This window comes from Enhydra lutris, unplaced genomic scaffold (assembly GCF_002288905.1).
Source record: "Enhydra lutris kenyoni isolate GAN:26980312 unplaced genomic scaffold, ASM228890v2 scaffoldscaffold11, whole genome shotgun sequence".
NCBI classification, from domain to species: Eukaryota; Metazoa; Chordata; class Mammalia; order Carnivora; family Mustelidae; genus Enhydra; species Enhydra lutris.
The window spans coordinates 20,603,484-20,621,341 of record NW_019154095.1 but is presented as its reverse complement, the minus strand read 5'-3'; the positions used below and the strand labels follow the sequence as shown (position 1 = coordinate 20,621,341).

Here is a 17,858-nt window from a genome sequence, read left to right as displayed (position 1 = left end):
CTATATTGTTCAGAATAATATGCCACCCACTTACTGACTCTCACACAAAATTTTTATGTCTTATTTCTCCTCCATGAGATAAGACTAGCAAGTAAGTTTCTCCCCTTGATGTTCTCAGCAAGAAGAAGCTATGAGAGTACTGCTATGTTTCTTTTAATATCTGATATTAGACACTAGCCTTCAAAGTCTTGGAATATAGGAACATAAGACAAAGGACTGTAAGAAAGGAATGTAGAGCAGAGAGTGGAAAGCGTTGATTTCCTAGTGGAAATTATTTTTTTACACATAAGCCTTTGGAGAGATGAACACAAGAAAAGAGAGATAAGTGTTCTTAAATGTCAATCTTTTTTTGGAAAGAGGTAAGTTCTTGGTACTAATTTTTACCCTAAAAAAAGTGTTTACTATTAGATTTACAGATTGCTGAGGATTCTATCTTCTTTGGATGTTGCTATCATTTTTATCATGTATGTGTTTATCACATATGTATATTTGAATTAGTACTGAGTGGGTGTTAAATAAAATGTCCTGTGTAAGCCATGGTTCTAAGCCCCAGAGATGTCACTGTCCTGATACATAATTCAAAAACCAAAGTAAAGCTGATGCACTTACCTTTTGTTTAACAAAAATAGTTACTTGTTTTCTTTATTTGTTTAATCTTATGCACCCAAAGTGGGGCTCAGACTCATGGCCCCCAGAGCAAGAGTTTCATGCTCTTCCAACTGAGCCAGGCAGACACCCCAATAATTACTTGTTTTGATTCAGCTCACCTGTCTATTTTTTTAACAAGTCAGTATAACACAATAATATATTAATGTCCATGTGAATGCAGCATAGAGAATTGTTCATTACCCCTGAAAGCTATATGCTTCGAGTTTTAGTAAAAAAAAAAAAAGGCTATTTTTTATCATGGTGAAGTCTTAATCTAGATATAAATATTTAATTCTGAGGGGAAATTTAGTGGACTCATGGGAAGAAAAGGGATGAATGCCAGGGGAAAACCTCATTTCTGTGGTTACAGTAAGGGAAAAGTGGATTGAAGTGCTGTAAACAAAGATATATAATGATTAGATTTTCACTTCTAACTCAAGTCTATCTCTACTAAATCAGATGAATTTTATATTGCCTTTTATAATGGACTATTCTCTCATCTTAAAATATTTAGTAAGGCTACAATTATTTTAATATACTTACATAGTTCTGAAATTGCACAATATTAATGGTTATGCTTTTTTATGCTATAGTTCCCAGAAATTTAGGTTTGCAAAGCAAATAAAAGCAAATATTATCATCAACTTTTAAAAATCTAAACATTAATTGTATATGTTATTTCATAAAAATATTAAAACAATCTGAATTAAAATTCAACCAGTGTATTTTTACGGTGTTTGGAACTGCAAGTTACTTTAGAGGCTTTAGCTGTTTCTTACATTCATATTAATTTTATTGGATTCAAAACCCCCTTTTTAAATGCATGAGTTACATGTAATTAATTCTACAATCCTAGAATAGAACCTTTGTCTGCTTTTAAGAACCCTCTTCTTCGTGCAGTATCTTCACGGGATCTGATTGCCTGCAGCCCTTAGTCCATGACCTATACTGTAAACAGAATTGTAACACATTGCTTAAAAGGAAAGATAGAATAAATTTAAAATACATTAGATATTTGCAAAGATAGATTACTGCAGCATAGAAATAACTATGGAAAGAGGACTAGATATATTTTTTGAAATTGTATAGATAACACTTCCAATTTGTGACACAAAAAAATGAGTTGTGGTAAGAAAGAGAATGAAATTAACTATAGTGACTTTTGTGCAACCAAGTCTCACTTTACAGAATGAAAGTATTCTTCAAAATGTGGAAAATTGGTGTGCCTGGGTGGCTCAGTGGGTTAAAGCCTCTGCCTTCTGCTCAGGTCATGATCCCAGGGTCCTGAGATCGAGCCCTGCGTCGGGCTATCTGCTCGATAGGGAGCCTGCTTCCCCCTCTCTCTCTGCCTGCCTCTCTGCCTGCCTGTGACCACTGTCTGTCAAATAAATAAATAAAATCTTTAAAAAATGTGGAAAATTAATTTAAAAAAACACATCTTAGTTTACACATAGTAGCAAAACCCACTTTGAAAAGAAAGCATGTGAGCACAGTGTGAGTGTATGTGTGTATGTGTGTGTGTGTGTGTATGTGTGTGTGTGTGCTTCTTTACCCAGTGCTTTGTATCTAGGCAGATGTGGTACAAATCAGCTTTAAGAAAAAGCTTATAAAACCCTTCTTATGTATCTCCAAATCACAAATCTCAAATCCTAATCTTGAAAGAGTTTTTTTTATAGCTTATATGTAAAAGCACTTGTGTATTTACATTGACATAGAAGTGACATATCACCTAGATCGTGAGGATGGTATTGGGAGAGATTTTCATAGAATTTTTTTACCTGGATTAAAAGCTCCATGAGGGCAGGCATTGTTCCGTTTCGATCACTGAAATGTCCCAAACCTCTGGAACGTTACAGCATGCACAGCGAGCTCTCAATAAATACTCATCAAGTATTGATTGATGAGTGAATGGATGGACAGTTTGTAAATGATCACCCTGCTTATATTTTAGATCATGAAAATGAAAACGTAGGCAGTATAAGTTACTTGTCAGTTCCGTGGTGGCAGAAGCCCACTATGCAGCTTCCTAAGGCAGTGGGTAATAGCCTTCAATAAATTATCTCACTGTTAAGTGCTAAATTAGTGATAAAAATAAACATCTAACCAAGGTTAGATATTCTAAATGAAAATTTCCAGGCAAACATATTCTTATATTTTATATACCTCCCTACATAAACCATTCTGAGATTTGCAGGGCATTCCCATGTGAGGTAAACAAACAAGCAAACGTCATTTATAAGAAAATTTATTTACCCACTCAAAAAATACCTAATAAATTTTTTTTTTAAGCAGTATGCTAAGCAGTGAGGATATAATTGTATACACATGACTGTCATGGTTCCTGTCACATGGACATTTCCTTTTGTGACAGAAACAAATGAAACCAAGTAAACGCATACATATGCAAAATAAATTTGCCTTGCGATGAGTACTTTGAACAAAATAAATGGAGACTGGGAGTTTGGAGATTGAATGAATTTGTAGGGGAGGCAATTTTGATGAGATAACACTTCAGCTGGGATCGGAAAGTTGCAAACTCATCTTAAAAAGGAACTTCCTCATTTGGGTAGGGTTTAAAACATCTCCATGGGTAGACATATATTCCACTGGAAGATGGAGAGGGGAGGAAGTGTCTACACCTTGGACGTACAACAATTGATAGACTTGGAAATTATTCTGTCAAATAGTTAATGTCCATTTACCAAAGTGGAAACATTCCTATCCTGTGAAGTAGATATGATGGAACACTTGTATTTTTTTCATATTATCCGGTCAATATTTGGGATGTTAAAATAAATGCTTAATATAAAACAAAGGAATAGAATTTTGGTCATACCCAAACTAATGCAGTATAGTTTTAGAGATTAAGTTTGACTCTATTTCTATTTTTATTTGATTTCTTTGTTTTATACATCTTTCCCAGGATAGTCCACTGGTCTTGCAGTCTGACAGGAATGTAACAGTGAATGCGAGAAATCACATGGGGCAGTTAACTGGACAGCTGACAGTAGGTGAGTGCAAATAAAGATTGCTTTTACCATCTTACTCCATTTGAAGATTTGTGATTGTTTAAATTGGGGAAAGTGAAAGTCTGTTATTTCTCTAATATAAAATTAGACATCTTTTTTCAGCCTATCTATCTTGCATAAGATTTGATTTTTCATAAACTAATTATAGTTTCCTCTATTTGGCAGTTCTTACTCTTGTCAATGTGTCACTATGAGACAATTACATATATGTTATTGTAATTACTCTTGAATTATGAAGTGTACCATTTTTCTAACAAATATCTTCCTGGTGTATATGAAACACATGAGATATAATAGCATGTGGTCTTCATGTCCTTTGTTTTAGGTAAATAATGTCCTAAGAGATATTATCTGCTAATGTAAATTAGAAATGGCATATTAGTTGAATATAGTAAATCTTAACATTTATCAGTTACTTCTAAATCTGGTGTTGAGATTATTTATATTTTAAGATTTATAGGCTTTAGAAGTTATAAACATAACCCAATGATAAAATATTATTGTTTTCTCATATCGTCAAAAAATTAGCGATTCATATTACATGGCATTATTATATGACTCAATTTTTATAAGAAAACAGGCAAATAAGTCAGTCGTAATTATGTAAAATAATAAAAAGATTTGATTTGTGTGTAACTGTCAAAATATCTTTAGAATGCTGTACTTTTTTGTGGAGAAATTACCCAATATTGATAATATATGTGTGTAAATAAAAGTATAAGTAGTAAATTACATTTTCAAGGAATGAGTTGTCCTTATCTTAACAAAAATGTAATGAGCACCTTAACACGAGTGTATATTTCTAGTAGTTCTTTTTAAGTTACACAAGACTATGGCATTTGAAAAGAGGGATTTATAAACATTAATTTGATTGTGTCTACTTCCTTTGTAGGTATATGAAATACTTTTTGATATGTTATTTGCTTTAATGAAGCAAAAAATGCAATTTATATTTTAACATATGTGTATTTCCAAAAATATATTTGCACTTTATAATAATTCAGTTTTATTTTATCTAATGTTCACATCATAGAAGTTGGTCACTAGTCATCATCAATTGAACACTGGGGGATAAAAATCAAAGGAGGATAAACTGAAAAGTTGAACAGGAAGTTATATTAATGGATAGGGCTAGTTTTGTTTTACATATTTTTTTTTGTAGTCTCCCTCAGTCACAAGTGATCATGTTTGGGAAACCCAAAATAGCTGCTGGGTGGTCCTGTAGTGTAAGCATGATAAGAAGGTCTATAATTCCATATCTGTAACATTATCTCAGTAAAACATTAATAGCAATTGGATATTAAATAATTGGAATGTCATTGTTCTAAATATTTTAAAATCTGCTTAGAGTCACCATTGTATGCTTCATCTAAGATCTCCTATATCATCATAATTCTCCTTGTTTAATGGCTCAGTAAATTTTGGAGAATAAATTCATGACAATAATTTTTATTGTCAAAATCATTGACTCATCTTGGATATATTTATTCCATTTATCAAGAATCAGTGACATATCCAAATTATATAGAAACCTTAATTACAATCCGTAATTTCTCATTTTTCTGTCTTCATTACTTCTTCAAAGCTGAGAGTCACGGATGCCTTAAGTTTTACTATATGGTAATAAGACAGTGTCATTTGCAAGAAATTCAACAAAATGATATTATCACTTAGTACTGGTTTGCTTTTCACAATTTATATTCTGAGGATTAAATGCCACATAAAATAAAAACAATTAGAGACAGCTTCTGCAGCAGAGTTGACTTTTTTTGACTCCTTCTGAGGTCTGAGGGGCTTGCCTTCATTGCCCAAGGGAATTTACAAAACGGCCAGTCAGGGAGTGGGAGTACTGAACGGCAGGTGTGCATCTTTACTGTTCTCTGCCTTTTCTAGCGGCCGTCAAAAAACTATATACACTCAAATTTGGGTTTTTTAATGATAAGAGAAGATATGCTTTACGAGAACAATTTGGCACTAAGATTTTTCAATGAGAATATTTTTCTTTGATTTGTTTTCTCAGGATTTTGAGTCAATATACACTAATAATAAAGTCCATATGATGAAACAACCATTTTTTAAAATACCGCAAGTTTATAAAGAGATAAAAAATTTAAATGTACATATATATATAATTACATAAAAAGTAATACATTCTTTCTCCATATGAAAGCTATTTGTATCCTATATAATGATTAATTAAACCACATTGACCTTCCTTGTGGTAAAGATGTAAAAAGAAATGTGACTAATGACATGATCCTACTATGTTTAAGGAGAAACATCTGAACTTTTTATGGAAAACCAGAGTTTTCCTCTCACATACCCTGAACAAAATGGACATGTTGTTTAATAGAAAGAAAACTGGATGATATAGTGTACACTATTTTTAGCAACTCTCCATCCAAAGAAGCAGCAGCCTGCCAACACTATGGTCTGGTGCTTTATTTTTTTTTTAAAGATTTTATTTATTTATTGGACGGAGAGATCACAAGTAGGCAGAGAGGCAGGCAGAGAGAGAGAAGGAAGCAGGCTCCCCGCTGAGCAGAGAGCCCGATGCGGGGCTCAATCCCAGCACCCTGGGATCATGACCTGAGCTGAAGGCAGAGGCTTAACCCATTGAGCCACCCAGGCGCCCCTATGGTCTGGTGCTTTAAGGAAAGCTCAGAGCGTGACCACAATGTGCATGGATAAAGTAATTGTGAAGCAAGGAATAGAACATGTTTGCCAGTTCAGTTTTATTCAGGGATAAAAATTTAGGCTGATATGCTTATTAAGTATTCTTTCTGATGTATACTTTCACCTGGGCTTGTCATTAGTCAGATGAAGTGAGAACTCAAAATGTTAGTGTTTGTGGCCGGGTCTCCTCAGTTCAGAAGTGAAGAAAACTGATGATAAAATTGGTAACCTTTAGTAAAAACTGAAGATCCTAAGACTGTTAACTGTGTCAATGCCCCTCTGGCCACCTCCATATATTTCTAATATCCAAAACAGGCAGACAGGCGTGCACACACACACACACACACACACACACAGAGCACATGGGCTACCCCATAGAATTGGTGTAAGGAAAGTACTTAGAAAAAAAGCTGGCATAACACTTAAATAAACATTTTGAGTCAGCGACTACACACTGAAGAATTGATTGAGACATCAGCATTTTATTCAGTGCAATATGCTACAAGGTAATTAGAGACTGGAAGCTTTTCTAAAAATATTTGCTGTCACCTATCACGGTAAAATAAACCTTCAGTAATGCAAGCAATGAATAAAATCACATAATCTCTAAAGTGAATCACATAATTTAATCACATAATTTTAACAATAACTATGTTACTATTAAGAATTTATTTTACAATAGTGTTTATTAGATTGATTAAGCCATGAGAATTTTTTAATGTTCCACAAATTAATCTATATATCCAAAGATTTCACAATGCCTGTCACAAAACATTCTTGCTAGAAAGGCACTTTGAATTATGACAATTAAGAGATGTTATAGATAACTAAACAACATCTGAACAACACTGAACATAAGCTCAGTGAAATTTATTTTCAAACACCGGAATATGTGGATTTGACACTAACACTGATATTATGAAGATAATCATGTGATTTATGTATCAAAATGTTCTAGAAGAATATATTCACCTAGAAATCATACTTTAGTAAGAAAGTAGTTTTAGAAAGGAATTATATTTTAATAGTTAAGAGCATGGATTCTGGAGCCAGCTAAATCTCAGACCTGGCACTTCCCAGTACTATGACCGGGTTGCTCAGACCATCCTCCATACTCCAGGCTTTCATGCAGATAACATGAGTGTCCCTCTCATACAGTAGATGTGAGAATTGAGTAAGTGAACAGATGTGAAGGACTTGGAAAACTTCACATATATTGGAACACTTTAGTATATTCTAATTATTGTAATTTTCATTAGATCTGTATGGAACGAATTCTGTACAATTGGTCGAACTTCTTGGTTTTACTTTCTTATCTATGAAATGAGTATTATGCTAGATTATCTCCGTAGTTGTTTCCTGAATGTAAACTCTATTTTACCTTTAGAGAAGAAATTTGTTAATGAATCTTCTGGCCCATTAAATTCCCCACTATTCACTAGTCCTGTAAAATGATGTCTGATTTGATTTTTTTACATCTTAGCCACAAATTATAAGTACATATTTTTCACTTAAAATGAGGAATGTAAATAAGCACAACTAGATCATCATCATTATTCTTATTATTTCACCAAATTTTGGCTTATAAAAAGATATTTTAATGACGTTTAATCCACAAATTAATTCAACAAGTCCAATAAGTTTATTTTTGTCAAAACTAAACATCAGCATGTTTTGTCCCTAAATAAATGGAGAAAAATGTAGATGAGGGTTGTGTAATAAATATTTAATGACCCCTAAAGTGACATGTAATCTTGCGTTAAAGCAATTACTGTGAACACCTGGGAATCACTTAATTGACTGCAGATGGTGTAGGACATATAAAAAGTAGAAGGTTACAGATTATTCTCACGTACCAAATTTATGTTTTTTGTCATTGACTAATTTTTTTAACATAAAGAATGCTGTAATAGTCTGGGACAACTTAATAAGAATGAATATTTTATGTAAAAGAGGCTGTGCAAATCTGGGAGAATAGATCAATGAAACACTTAGGTTGAGTATGGCACACACATTTTAAATGATTAAATGCATTGTTGAGGTTTCAGAGCTCATTGTTAAATTAATTATTTAAGCTAATACTAATTAATCAATTTGAGAAAATAGTACATCGAAGTAGATGACTGTGCTAGGAGAAGGCTGGCATTCATAAAAATTAGGACCCTTAATCTGTGTAACTCAGGTGTAACAAGAATTACAATGTCTGAAGAAAAGACACGTTTTGTCTTTTAGTGCACATGTTTTGAAAAGTTTCATCATAGGAGTATTTCATTTTTTAAAAATATTTATTCATTTGAGAGGAAGAGCATGTGAGGACAGAATACGGGGCGAGAAGAAGAGGTAGAGGGAGAGAATCTTGAGCGGACTCCCCACTGAGCGGGGAGCCCAGTGCGGGGCTCTGTCTTGTAACTGTGAGATCATGACCTGAGCTGAAATCAAGAATCGGATGCTCAAAGGACTGAGCTACAAAGGCACTCCTCAAAGGAGTATTTCATATCATTGTCTGAACATCCTGAATCATTATACCACTGTTGTGGTGTCACTGTTTGTTATTGCCTTAAAAAACAGAAAAATGCATTGGGTCAAATATTCAATTAAACTCTCAAGTATCTGTAGTGTAAGATATGCAGAATCAAAGAATACTAAGGATTTTGCTTCCTGGAGCCCAGACCAAATTCTGAAATAGATGGTTTGGCTAGTCATTTCCAACCCTTGCTAGCTCCCATCCTTCTTCTTCTAAGTACTCCATGCCCTAGTCTGGGATCAACTGTTATACTTCTGTGAGGCCAGCTCCATTTAAGAGTGCTCTGCGTTAGGGTTCTAAAGACCATCCCTGCAGGGTGTTGGCCTCTACTTCTCAAGACCATGAGTAGCTAACCCACTAAAGTAGTCAGTGGATACTAATGCTTTGATTGATATGAAAACATCTTTGAACTTTCTCCCCTTCCAGGCAACATATATGTTTCAAACTAAGATCTTTGGTAATAATGCCTATAGGTATCAAAGAAATACATCTGATCTTAAGTACTTAAGAATGCCATTGGGGCATTTTAAGAGTGCCATTCTCCTCAATCTTAGCTCTACCTAAGCCAGCCCATCTCTTTATATGATGATTAAAGGAGATAATACAGATTTTTTTCAGTAAATTTAATGCAAGAACTCATTAAGTATTTCTAACTGTATAACACAGAGGAAAACCGTGTTAGACATGAATAACCATTTTATTAATTCTGTGATTATATAAAGTTACTCAAAATATGCTATGACTAGCTCACTGTTTAGATTTTAATATTAAGATTTTAATAAAATGAAAATGATATAATACAGAATTTGTGATGAATAAAATTAGAATAAACAAAATAGGGATAGAGTGGTTTCTAACTTCATATTTTTTACACTTAATTGGCGTTATAGCTATATGACTTAACTGAAATCAATGGCTCTTTAATTTATACACTGTACTGATCTTTGTTTTTAAGAGGCTCCCTTTGTGGAACCTCAGAATTTTAGGTACATTTGAGTTTTATACATAATTGACTTATTGAACATGGAGTTTTCTGTTGGTCTTAATAAGAAACTTATCTTTGGAAATTTGGTTAATGGGGCATACTGTTCACAAATGTAAGGTTATGGGACTAATTATCGAAAAACATCTGGTGGTAGGAAACTAAATAAAATTTAGGGGTTCAAATGTATGCAGAAGATCATTTACTTCAGTATCAGGAGCCCTAGATGAGGTCTCAGCCAAGCCCATAACTATAGAGCAATGCTAATTGCCTGGCCACGGAATAGAGGAGATATACCAGGGAGGGCCATTACCTATGATGGTCTAGGTCTGTTAACTACATTAGCTTTTTTCTTTTGTCTCGCTTTGGATTAAGTGTCTAATCTTATGTGTAGTTTTGGAGAAATTACAAGTCAGATAATGCATAATCAGAAAAAGAAACCTGGTGGGAATAGAAAATTGAGTAGAGGAAGAACGGGAAATGAAGAGCAGTTCTTCTGTTTCCAAGTATTTATTGGACTCCTGACAACATACTCCTCATAATGAGGAAACAGTATTACCAAAATCTCTTAAGACTACTTTGAAGTTGCTATCAATCCCTTAATCAGCATTCTCTGGTTAAAGTATATAATCAGCTCTGGGTCCACTTGCAACCTTTTCCCACAATATTATCTTTAAATATTTTGTCATATATTTGCCTGAAATTAAGAATATCTCATTCTATACATTCCCTTCATGTATTGATCCAATTTTGACATGGTTTGTTTTAAATCTTCCATTCTGAGATCACATGTCTGCTGCTTTGTTTTCTAAATGCTCACAAACACATCGGTCTAATGCATTTTAATATTCCATCCTCTATACCTTTCCCTTTAAAGAATTAAAGCATTTTAATAACTCACAACTTTTGGAAACTATCTACTCTCATGTCATAACAGTCAGAAAAAAAATCTCAATTCTAATCTTACATTGCTTTTGCCAATCTTTATCATTTTATAAAGATTACTGAAAGTAACTCATAACTCATCATGTAAGTTTTTTGGGAGGGTAGATAGGGCAGGTGGTTCTAAAAGAATAATTTGTCTTCCTAAGTTCTCAATATTGGATTTCCTTATTCTCCACACCCAAAAGCTCGTTTCTTACACTTTATGAACCTTTTTTAAATGAATCAGTAAATTTATCAACAACCTAGGCCACATTGGAGAATTGTGAGTAAATATATGTGGAGAATAAAGCCTTCAATATTATATACTAAGATGTTAACCATACATACTTTCACATTAAAAGCTCTGAGAAGTCATAAACCATAATAATTACAATTACTAAAATAAAAGGTATAGACAATACCAAGTGCTAGAATGGATGTAGAGGTACTAGAATTGTCATACACTGCTGCTGCTGGGAATGCAAAAATGATATGGCCACTCTGAAAAAGTTCACTTATTTCCTATTTAGCCATAACTTGGAAATATTGCAGGTCTGTTTCCAGACTACTACAGTTAAGTTGAATATGGCAATAAAGCAAGTCAAACAAGTGTCCTGGTTTCCCAGTACAGATAAAAGTTCTGTTCATTTTGTAGTTTATTAAGTGTGCAATAGCATGTCTTAAAAAAGTGTACATACCTTAATTTAAAAAGTACTTCAGTTAAAAAAAATCTTTTGTTGATAAAAAATACTAACCATCATCTGAGCTTTCAATAAGTCATAATCTTTTTGCTGATAGAAGGTTTTTCCTTGATGTTGATGACTGCTGGATGATGTGTGCTGATTGCCAAAGTTTAAGGTGGCAATTTCTTAAAATAAGACAACAATGAAGTTTCATCCTTTTGTGAAGGATTTCTCTGTACCAAGTGATGCTGTTTGATAGCATTTTACCCACAATAGAGCTTCTTTCAAAATTGGAGTCAATCTTCACAAACTCTGCTCCTGCTTTATCAACCAAGTTTATGGAATATCTAAATCCTTTGTCGTCATTTCAACAATTTTCACAGCCTCTTCACCAGATGTACCTTCCATCTCCAGAAACCATCCATAAAAATCAACTCCCCATCCATTCAAGTTTGATCACATCTTCAGGCTCCACTTCTAATCTTCGTTTCCTTGCTGTTTCTACTACATCTGCAGTTACTTCTTTCCACTGAAGTCTTGAAACCCTCAAAGTCATCCATGAGGTTTGAAATCAATTTCCAAACCCCTGTTAATGTTGGTATTTGGATTTCTTCCCATGAATCACAAAGGCTCTTAATGTCATCTAGATAGGTGAAAACTTTCTGAACGGTTTTCAATTTACTTGGCCCAGATCCATCAGAATCACTATGTATGGCAGCTACAGCCTTACAAAATGTCTTTCTTAAATAAGGAGACTTAAAGTTGAAATTACTCCTTGATCCACAGGTGCAGAATTGATGTAGTGTTAGCAGGCCTGAAAACAACATTAATCTCATTGTACATCTCCCATCAGAGGTCTTGGGTGATGATGTGCATTGTCAATGAGCAGTATTATTTTGAAAGAAATCTTTTGTTTCTAAGCGGTAGGTCTCAACAGTGTGCTTAAAGTATTCAGTAAACTATGTGGTAAATGGATGTGCTGAAACCCAGGCTTTGTTCTTTTTATAGAGCACAAGCAGGATAGATTTAGTTTAATTCTTAAGGACCCTAGGATTTTCAGAATGGTAAATGAGCATTGGCTTCCACTTAAAGCCACCAGCTACATCAGCCCCCAACAAAAGATAGATTTAGTCTTTCCTTTGAAGCATCAGCCCCCAACAAGAGATAGATTTAGTCTTTCCTTTGAAGCTCTGAAGCCGGGTATTGACTTCTCCCTTTCATATCTAGATATGAAAGTCCAAGATGGTGTTTTCTTCCAATAGAAGGCTCTTTCATCTATACTGAAAATCTGTTGTTGAATATAGCTGCCTTCATAAATTATCTTAGTTAGATCTAGTTCACTTGCTGCTTCCCTGTACTTTTGTGTTATGAAGATGGCCTTTTTCTTTAAGCCCCATAAACCAGCCTCTGCTAGCTTCCAACTTTTCTTCTGCAGCTTTCTCACATCTCTTGGCATTCATAGAACTCAAGAGAGTTAGGGCCTCATTCTGGATTAGCTTTTGGCTTAAGGGAATATCGTGACTGATTTGATCTTCTGTCCAGACCACTAAAACTTTCTCCATATCAGAAAGAAGGCTGTTTTGCTTTCTTATCATTCATGTGTTCACTGGAGTAGCACTTTTTTTTTTTTTTTAAGATTTTATTTGTTTATCTGAGGGAGAGAGAATGAGTAAGAAAGAGAGCATGAGAGGGGGGAGTGTCAGAGGGAGAAGCAGACTCTGTGGAGCAGGGAGCCCAATGAGGGACTCAATCCTGGGATTCCAGGATCATGACCTGAGCCAAAGGCAGTCACTCAACCAACTGAGCCACCCGTGAGCCTCTGAAGTAGCATTTTTAATTTCCTTCAAGAACTTTTCCTTTGCCTTCACAACTTGGCTAACTGGTGCAAGAGGCCTAGTTTTCAGCCTTTCTCCACTTTGAACATGCCTTCCTCATTAAGCTTAGTCATTTCAGGTTTTGATTTAAAGTGAAAGACATGTGGTTTTTTCTTTGTAACACTTGGAGGCCACGGTAGGTTATTAACTGGCTGAATTTTACTATTTTTCTACCTCAGGGAATAGAGAGGCTTGAGAAGAGGGAGAAAGATGGTAGAATGGCCCATCAGTGGAACAGTTAGAACACCTGCGTTTATTAAGTTCTTCATAGAAATGGGCATAGCTTGTGGCACCCCAAAACAATTACAGTAGTAACATCAAAGATCCCTGATCACAGATTACCATAACAAATATAATGATAATGGAAAAGTTTAAAATACGGTGAGAATTACCAAAATGTGACAGAGACACACAGTAAGTAAATGCTGTTTGAAAAATGGTGCTGATAGGCTTGCACCTGAAGCACGGTTGCCACAATTATTCAATTTGTAAAGAAGGCAATACCTGCAAAATGCAATAAAGTGAAACCCAACAAAATGCGGTATTCCTGTAAAGTTAATAAGCTCACACAGATATCGTTAAGTTACTCGAGGAGACTTTTGCTAAGTCTTTAGTAAATGTCTAGCTACATATCTTTTTCAGGTATCAGAAAATGTATAATCAATGGTTATTTGCTGCCAAGATACTTACTGATTTTATTGAAATAACTGAATCCTCCTTAGATATATATGATAATGAGATAAGTTTCATCTGTTTTTATGTCATCTATAGTCTTTATCTAAGTTGTATGATATGCTTTTTTAACATATCAAACATATGTGGTTAACTTCCAAAACTACCCCTTTAACATTTCCTGTCTTCTTCTTCAAGCCCAAGAAACTAACCAACTTTTTTGGCCATCTACCTGCAGACCATACTGGTCTCCAACTGAACATAAATTTACCACTGGGTACTCTCAAGAGGCTAACAAATAATATATATCTGCTCAGTTTTTAGTTTTAAAAGATGGTGGTAGTTAAGTTTCCTTTCAACACTATCCTGCATATTTGTAGAGTTTTTTTTTTTAATTTAATGAAACAGATCAACTTTCCTTTAAAAATTGGCTTCTGTTTCTGTTTTCTCATCCATAGTAAGCTGATCATTTGAAATAGTCCATAACTGTTCTTTGAATGCAACACTAAATAGGTCACCTCTGCTTTCGAATAACCTCCTTAAAGCTCAATGAAAATAGAAATTATCTATGGTATTTGTTGAAATCATGTTGATAACAAAGGAAACAAGATGAGTGCAAACAATGTGAGACCTCTGAAAATTAAACATACTCCACTAAATAAAGTTTATGGTGCTTAAGAGTAAGTAATTTCGAAGGAAAATGTGTTTTGAATATAAAAGGAAGAGATGCTTCAAGGCTGATTTAGTGTCAAATAGAAGTTCATGAGGTCATTGGCTGAGCATAGAAAATGAACACCAAATGTGCCTCTTCAAAATAAACCAAAGGATTTTTCTTACATGCAGAATATTTAATGGATTAAGGAAAATGTTTGTAAGGTCACAGTATAAGTAACAAGAATAAATCATTTTGAAAGAGAATCTCTTAAGTGCTTCAAAGAAAGAATATTATGAGACATTGGAAATAACTTAATAATGACTATGATCTTAAATGGGCTTTTTGGCCTCCTTCCATCCTCTCTATATCAAACCTCTTCCCTCCACTGGGCATTTTGTAATTTTCATGGTAACATTATAAGACCAGAACCTCAGTAGATCTAAATTTATACTTTTTCTTTCTTTTTGTGTAGCAAACATAATCAGAGGAACCAAAATAACTGTCGTTTTAGTGTAACCAAGCTTTTGCATATAATTATATTTCAAGAAACATGAAGCTACATAACATACACTACAGATTGATCCCGAGTTTTGGCACAAAGCCAGGGAAGGCACAATTAGGAAGTTTAAAAACTTTTCCAAATCACTGTTCCTCTATACCTCTAGCCTTTGGAGCTGGAGATATTTCCTCTGCACGTGCTACAAGGTATATACCCACCATAGTCCCTAGTACTGTCTTATCTGTTGACAGGAATACTAAAACTTACTAAACTATTACCATTGATTTTATTCTGTCCTTGGTATTTCCATCCCCTGGTATATCTACTTATGAATGTATTAAAGTAACAATTAATAATCTACTTTGTCGGGAAAATAGTTTGCATATGGAAGAACTAGGTTTAAACTTGACAGGTTTGCCAGGTTCACATTGTATCCTTTTCAATGTCAGTACAGAATCTTGGGATATTATTTGTGATGAAGAGTCACTTTAAAAGTTTGAGCTCAGAGTGGCACAATAATATTAAAGGCATGCTTTCTGATATAAATTCGAAACAAATGGATAAATGGGAACAAACAAGCGCAGTATGTCTAGAGGATGAAAGTGTATTTTTAACATATGTCTTAGTTTGGGTTTCCTGGAAACAACGATGACCAGTGCAAAGTACATAGGAGAGGGATTTTGAGAGAACACCTGAAAGAGAATGAGGAAGGTGGGAACACAGAACTGGGGAGGGGAAGAAGCTGACTCTGAATGTTCTATAAATAAGGCCTCCGCTGATCCTCAGAGGATGATCTCTGGAACCCAGCTGCTTCTGAGAGCTCAGCATGAGTTCAAAGGGTCCTGGAAAGCAGAAAAGAATCAGAGTGAAGACCACGAGCCCTGGATCCAGACCACATGAGTTTAAATTGCTTTTGCTACCACTTACCAGCCGTGTGATTTGGCAAGTTAGTTAGCCTCTCTGTGCCTGAGGTTCCTAACTGTAAAATGAACATAATGATAATATTTTGCCTTATGCAGTTATTTTGGTAATGGAATTTATGTTAGTCAAGTTTCTAGCATGTTTTAAACATGATAGAAGTGCTAGCTTCTATTGTTTTTAGTGGTACTAGAAGTAGTTTCTTAATGGGAGAATAGGCAGAAGATAATCTTCACTCAGAATTACTGTAATTTACATTGGATGATGTGGATAATCACTCAAGGTAACATTTAATTTTGGCATCTTAAGTTTATTAAGTTTTATCACTTGATTTATCGCCATAGGCTGGTGCTTCCATGTGTCATGACATTCCTGAGATTGCTGCTGGGCGATAAGCACAATTAAATTACCCATAGCATCTGGCCCTTTAACCAGTCACTGACAGGACATTAAGGTTTTATATTTGTTCCCTTTTAGTGTTCTGACATTCCAACAGCTCATTAATTTTGGTAAAAATATACTATTCTTGATGTGAATGCTTTATATAAACATAAACAGTGAATGTAATGCCTTTTATTAATTGCATTATTTTGCATTGATACTTATTTAATATCTACATTAAGAAAATCTGAACTCTGTAATATGCATTTTTATTTATTGAAGTTATCAGTTCTCCTTAGAGTTCACTTACAAATGTAAGGCAATTCAAATGAAAATTCTAAGGATATTTTACAACCTGATGAAATAGCTCCAAAAAATATTTAAATGAAAAGCCAAAAGAATTTAGTATGAACATATCAAATATTACAAGCATAATAATTAATAGTTTGGGATTAGAAAGATCAAGAACAATAGAACAGGATATGAAGCCAAGAAAGACACCATGTATCTATAGTAGTTCAGTATAAGAAATCCTTTCCAACCAATGAAGGTATGAGAGGGGGGTTACTTATTAAATAAATGAAGTTAACATAATTGTTTAACACTTTGGAGGCAAAAGTTAAACCTCTGTGTCTTTATACAAGAAAAACAATGAACTGATCATGGCATAAATATTCTATTTTAAATTTGAAATGAATAATGGAAAAATACATCAGAAGAGCTATCTGACCGTGTTCGGGAAGGTCTGCCAGAGTAGAGTCTACATCAGAAGCTACAGAAGAAGATTTATTGATTGACATGTGAGAAAGTTGAAATTCTTCTGAGTGCCAATATTCTCATCAACAAAACGTAAGAACTCTATATATCAGCTTAAGTACCGTCTCAGTTGAACTTCTGGAGGCTCCCAGTAGCTGGCACTAGTAATTTCAGTGTCTTTGAGGATTCCTGTTGTTGGCATACATTTTCTCCAATCTCTTCTGGTTTTGAGTCCTTCCTGGTTGGAATCCACACTGGATCAACTAACTATGGGACTGTGTCTACATAGCTGTTGTAAGAATTTAATCGATCAATGTGTGTAAAGCATGATACATGATACCCACTAAGTAGAAACCACTCTGGGCTAGCCATTGGTGTCATTATTCTTATTCCAGTGAATTAGTTCAATAGTTTTATTATTTAACAAGTACTAATTGGGTGCCACCATATAACAGGGACTGTGCTAGGAATGGAGAAGAAATGGTGAGCAGATACAACAATGGTTGCCTCTAGCCCGAACTGCGGATGTTAATCAATCATAAAATCACATCTAAATGTGATCAGTGCAAAGAAAGCATTTAGTAATACATAGATGGTCTATCAACATATTCTTTCCCAGTTCAGAACTACCATTTTG

The 17,858-nt window shown here is 34.4% G+C and overlaps 1 protein-coding gene across 1 annotated transcript in view; it reads left to right on the top strand.

The window, feature by feature from the left end:
* LOC111144542 (sarcoglycan zeta) overlaps nucleotides 1–17,858 on the top strand; it is a 471,067-nt gene that overhangs the window by 352,909 nt on the left and 100,300 nt on the right. The window contains exon 3 of the mRNA XM_022498868.1: nucleotides 3,572–3,659. Coding sequence (XP_022354576.1) covers nucleotides 3,572–3,659 — 88 coding nt within the window. The remainder of the gene's footprint in view (nucleotides 1–3,571; nucleotides 3,660–17,858) is intronic.